At 35.8% G+C, this 6,000-nt stretch overlaps 1 protein-coding gene across 2 annotated transcripts in view; it reads right to left on the bottom strand.

Moving 5' to 3' along the window:
• Nucleotides 1-461: 461 nt before the first annotated feature.
• LOC149187618 (putative CoA ligase CCL12) overlaps nucleotides 462-6,000 on the bottom strand; it is a 258,764-nt gene continuing 253,225 nt past the window's right edge. For both annotated transcript variants that reach the window (XM_089411406.1, XM_089411405.1), the window contains 3 exons: nucleotides 2,645-2,743; nucleotides 1,107-1,313; nucleotides 462-944 (listed from right to left, as the gene is read on the bottom strand). In XM_089411406.1, coding sequence (XP_089267532.1) covers nucleotides 828-944; nucleotides 1,107-1,313; nucleotides 2,645-2,743 — 423 coding nt within the window. In that variant the 3' untranslated portion in view covers nucleotides 462-827. The remainder of the gene's footprint in view (nucleotides 945-1,106; nucleotides 1,314-2,644; nucleotides 2,744-6,000) is intronic.

Below are 6,000 nucleotides of genomic sequence, written 5' to 3'. Positions count from 1 at the left end.
TAACTCCAAGAAATTGGAGCTATATCGCTATGCAAATCATGCAACGGTGAGTTTTTAGTTTTTTTTTGAGGATCATGTGGCAGTAAGTGTGAGCATACCTCCAGGAAATTGACGAGGGATACCATCTGCCCCAATCTACAAAGATACCATCTAAATTCCACGGTAAGAGGTGACTTTCATCAATTGCATTATCATCAAGCACTTTTCTCAAAATTGTTGCTCTTATATGCTGAATATTTTCTCTCACACACCTAGTTAACAACTGCACCTGCTCTGCAACCATTCTTCCAGTGGCTTTCTTGGAATTATGCTAGGAAATTGCTAAGATAGAATTTATTAAATGGATAGTCATACATGTCCAACCCAGGATAAACAGTTAGAAAGCCAATGAACTTCTAACATTCAAAACACACTGCTCAATGTATTTCATGCATAAATTTGGTAAGCATAACACATCATCATTGCAACATTCCACCTTGACAACATTTAATGACAATAATTCTTAATTTATGAGACTTTCTTGTCAGATAGCCTTCCAACCAACTCCTTCATATGCGCCTTTGCTGAGATTCAAGTTGTAAGATAGCCATAAACAGGCCTTTCTCGTGATACTTATGCTTTGGCAAAACAATGGCAAGCTTGCAGCTGTAAACAGGCATGCTAATGCTTTCAAAAGCCAATGGTGTTCTGGGGAAACAGCGAAGCTTCTAGAAAATAAGTAATGCCAACTTTTAAACTTGAATTCGATAAAGTCCAAGTGTTCACTATAAATTTTATTTGAATACAAATCAAAGAAACAATAGGAAGCACAGGAACATTTGTTCCAATCACAACTTGCTTCTGGGAATAGATAATTCCTGCTTAAGCCGATCTCGTAAAACTCTTCTCATTATTTTGTTTGATGTTGTACGAGGGAAGTCCGAGACAACTTTGACAAAGCTCACCTACACATCAATTATAAAGAAATATGACGGGCATGAAATCTATCAAAAAAGAAATTTATCAACAAGAACTTCTAATATCAAACTTCTATGATAGGTAAGCTTTCCAGTATACTAGATGCATAAAATTTCTAAATTCAAAGAAATGAGGTGATTAAAGTTCACCTTAAACAAAGGATTCAGGTTAGTTTGAATAGCTTTTGAGAAGGATACTTTCAGTGTATCCACACTTATCTCTGGCCCGGTTGTCAGAACTGCCACTATAGCAAGTTGCTCTGGGCCGCCTCCTGGAGATGGTATGCTGATGGCAGCAGTTTCTGATATCTGTTCATGAGCTCTGTTGCAAACCCGTTCAATCTCAATCGCACTTGTCTGTAAAATATCAATCATTTACCAAATATCAAACATTTTACTGTTGCACATAACAATATCCAGCCTGCTTGAAACTAAATTGGCTTAGATCCATCTTAAGCGGGGATCTATCAAGCACCTAGGGTATCAAATCTCTCAAAGTGCAAACTTCTTTTACAATGAAAAATTTGAAGAATTTTTTTACAATGAAAAATATGAAGAAATCCCAGGTTAAGATGTGATGTATCTATGCTGATTTTTTCTACATATGTGTGTGAATACCAACTCCATGATAAGCATGGAAGGAATTACACATCTCCTTTATTCTGAGCAACACACTAATACAATTACACATCTCCTTTAGTCTGAGCAACACACTAATACAATTACACATCTCCTTCATTTTGACCAATACACTAATAAAATATTTTAACCATAATGTTTTATTTTTATTTTTAATTGCTTTATAATATATACATAATTGGCATTGAAATATTTTATTTATGGTCCACATTGAAATGCTTTTTTATTAATATATTTTTAAATACATCTGTCCCTCACACTAAAAAGTATATTTAATATTGTTCTATCTATCTAGTTGATATTGAAATATTTTCTTTATGGTTAATCTATATATATATATATATATATATATTTGTTATCATGGATATTTAAATATTTTATTTAAAGTCAATAATAAAATACTTTTAAAAATTTGGAAAGTGAAAATATAAGATTTTCCTTTACTTTCAATTATTTTATCTTTATATATAAAATTATATTATTTAACATGTACATTGAAATTGAAATATTTTATTTGCCATATATATATTAAAACCACATGAGAAGGAATGACACATCTCCTGCCTATTGGATTGTAATATCAATAATATTTTTAATTAAAACTAACCAATATATATATGTTTATTTTTGTTTTATGCTGACATTGTTTATTTTTGTTTTATACTATAGCAGCTATTATTTTTTATTTAGTGAATATTTTATTTTTATTTTAAAAGGGACACGTGTCAACTCCGGGAGCACAGAAGTAATTACACATTTTTGTGCTCACACTGAGCTGTGCTGTAGAATGAATCTGAGCTCAAAGATAAGACCAAGCTAAAATGAAAATCCTTCTGAAATTGAATTTTGAAACTCATTTTAATGTCTAATCCTGAATCAGAAGCTATAGAACCAGCTAAAAACAAAAATCATGTTTAGTGTTTACTGGTAAGAAGAACAAAGAAATTATATTGATATCCAAATTAGGGCAGTCCTCGAAAATACACTTCGCTACAGTTGCAATGCGGGAGAACAAAAAAAATGTAGAATAGTATAAAGTATAGAAAAACCTTGATACCACCCAGATTCATCGTATCATCAGATCGACCATGTGCCTTGTAGTATCCTCCTGCTATTCGCTCAAGCATATCACCATGCCTTCTTAGCCGCTACCAACAAAAGATTCCATATTAAAAAGAGATGTATCGAAAGGGAAGATAAATTAATGTGCAGGCCTATCATTCAATATAACTAGGTTGTGCAACATATAAGTTAGTGTCTGCGTCTAATAGAGAATAGAGATTGTAAAAGAACAGCACCTCTGGGGATGACTGGCATAGGAAGCAGAGAGAGGAACAATGCTTAAGTGTTACAAAAGAGGATGAAAGCTAGTGTATTTTAATGTGACCATAGAGCCTGACAGCGCTTTTTCAAGGTAAAAATACCAGTTAAAATAGCCAATTATAATCTTTCCACCCATATAAATAATCACGAGAGAATGCGAATCCTATTTCCAAATGTCTCATATATCTTCAAGTTAATGAACAACGCTGTTGGCCATCTCTTTCTCATGCAGTTTTACAGCGAAGTTCCTGATTTATAATTGCTCTTTTACCCCTTAAATGTGTAGCCCAGGAAATTTTCACCATGTTTGTTTATCTTTTGGTGTTGTTAAATCATCTGAGTTAATAAGTTAATTCCCATTAGTTGAGCCCAGGGAGAAGCTCATATTATTCACAAAAGGGAAATGTTCAGGGCAAGCAAGCATTTTTTAAGGGAGCATATGGCCAGAAGTGCATAGTTCGATAGCAGATAGCTTATGGAGTTTGCAAGTGGTGGAAGTGAGGCAGAGTAGTGGATGTTGACAGTATAAAGAGGACCAGCTTAGTGGAAAGAGTATACAGAGGGCCAGCATAGTCGAAGTTGAGAATATACATACAGATAATCTTTTATTATCCCTTGTGGATATTTGTCTTGTAAGTGGCCTGTCTGCATCTTGCATGAAAGCATTCTTTCCAGTCACTATAGTTTGCAAGGGCCAAATTAAGTGTCAAGACATATGGTGGCCTTTTGACTGTGGGAGAAATAGATTAAGCATCTCCTGTCATCTGTCATTTCTCATATTATTGACCCATGAAGGTTGTTAACTTTTCCAATGTGCTCTGAACAATGAATACCGATAAATGTGGTGTTACCTACGCAAGCACCTTTGAGAGATGAGCATCAACAAAAGTATATAAAGAGAGTTCAATATATTACAGAATATAAATAGTAAAGTCATCTGCATCTCTATGAAACATAAACAACTGCCCCCACCCTTTCATTTTGAATAATGACATTGTAAGCGAGCACAGGAACTTGAAGAAGATCCGTAATTCTGGATGGCTACCCACAAACCTATATCTCACAGAGAGGACCTAGACAAGATGGAAATTTCAAAATTGATTGTGGATTCTATCTGAGGTCTCCATAATGGACATGTCTCGGTCATTTTCCTAAGCATGGACAACTGCATCCACCCAATTGTCAATATTTGTCTTGTTCAAATGCAACTACAGTAAAATGCAATTAACCGCCAGTACAAATTCATGATATTATTAGTATGGGATCTACCTTTTACCCCTTATAAATGCATGGTTCATCTCACATTTTCATGGGCCTTTCTTCTCTCACTGGCACAGCATAAGACCCTTGGAGTTCAATGGAAATCACAGGTTATCGGAAGAAACTTAAAGCAATGTGGAAAAAGTCGAATGGGAATAAATTGGCAAGGGTCTGAAAATTGAAAAAGTAGTAAAATTTAGGAGAAAATTGAAAAAATCGGCAAAAACTCAGCGATAATAATATTCATTTTTTAATTCTTTGTTTAGCATCTAAAGTATCCACAACATCAGATAAATACATTGCCACATAAATATGAAAAGAAAGCTATTATATAATGTTGAATTTTCTAAGTCTATCCGTTAGAAAATTAATTTGTATTCTGCTGGTTTATTTCTTCTACTTGTAAATTCTGAACAAGTTATTTGAAACATTTAAATACTGAGATAAACACAATACAGTCACAAAATCTACAGATATTCAACTGAAAGAAAACAAACACACAAGTGACACCGTTATTTTTGGACAAATGTCCTCGAAAAATCCCAATGCAGGAAAACCGATGCAACTATTCTGAGGGTTTATTATTATGTAGTATTTCCTTGAGTACAATTGGGTGGTTCACTGGCTCACCCAACAGAGAAAAATACATGGCAGCAACACCACTCTATTCGGAGACAAGTATTCATAAAACCTGTCCCACGAAACCCTCTCAGGTGACTCTGAAGCTCAGAGCTGGCCCTTCTGGCCTCTTCGTCAGCCTCCTGCTACACTGCGTCAGCCCCAAGACCCTTTGCGTCAACCCTCTGAGTGATGCAGAAGCATCCGAACGAAGAGGCGACAGCGGGGAAATATTTTTGTTTCTATTTTATTTTGTTTCATTTAAAATTAAGCCTGACTCAGCCATTGTTAATTCTTAAATTAGGCAAACAGATTAAGTTAGGATTAGTTAAGAACTATTTGAAGAAACTGTTGAGCAATTGTTTCATAACTGAGGAACAATTAGGAGAGCAGGCCATAGAGAGAGACAGAGTCTTAATATGCATCCTTTGTTTATTTGTTATGTGCAAAGATAAATTCAAATCAATATAATTGTGTGTTTCGAATGATTGAATGATGAATTCACTGTGAACCAGAGCTTCTGTACCATATATATATATGTGCAGGTGAATTCGGCGAACACAAAGAGGAGAGCGAATACACAGAGAGGAAAGAGTGAGAACGAGGTGGAGGATCATGATGGATCGTTGAATCCATTCGAAGGAAGAACCAAAGAAATGCTTGAAGCATTCGTGATTAAAGAATCACAGAGTTTAAGCTCAGGAGAGAAGAATTGCACAGCGAAACAGCGAAAGGAAGAACCTTTGAAGAAATCCCAAAACCACAAAAGAACTGAAGAAAAGGCGAAAAAACCCAAGTGAAGAGAAGGGCGAAAGAATGAAGTATCGTTGGACCGTAGCCGTTGGATCTTTATCATCAACAGCTAGGATTAAATCGCATCGGCGAAATCCTTTTGAAGTTATCGAAACCGGGCTTTGGGCAGTTGCGATGAGCGATTGCCGATTGATCGAGGACCGTTGGATCAGAACCAGATCAACGGTCGCGATCTAATCGCAAATCGGAAGTCGGAGGTGTCAAGGGACAACGGCCATAGAATTGTGATGTTGCGACGGCCGATATGCCGATTGCCGAAGAAGCGCTGATCGGGATCGGAGGAAAGTAATGTGACATGCGATGAGCGGACCCGATAAGTTATATGGGCGTTGTTTATAATATTTGGAATCTGATATTGTGTTATCGCATATCGGATGCGATAGAGCCTGTG

This window comes from Pinus tabuliformis, chromosome 3_1, assembly GCF_031772625.1.
Source record: "Pinus tabuliformis cultivar Carrire ecotype Pingquan chromosome 3_1, CPIR1, whole genome shotgun sequence".
NCBI classification, from domain to species: Eukaryota; Viridiplantae; Streptophyta; class Pinopsida; order Pinales; family Pinaceae; genus Pinus; species Pinus tabuliformis.
The sequence above is the reverse complement of the archived record's forward strand: the minus strand, read 5'-3'. Positions and strand labels throughout refer to the sequence as shown.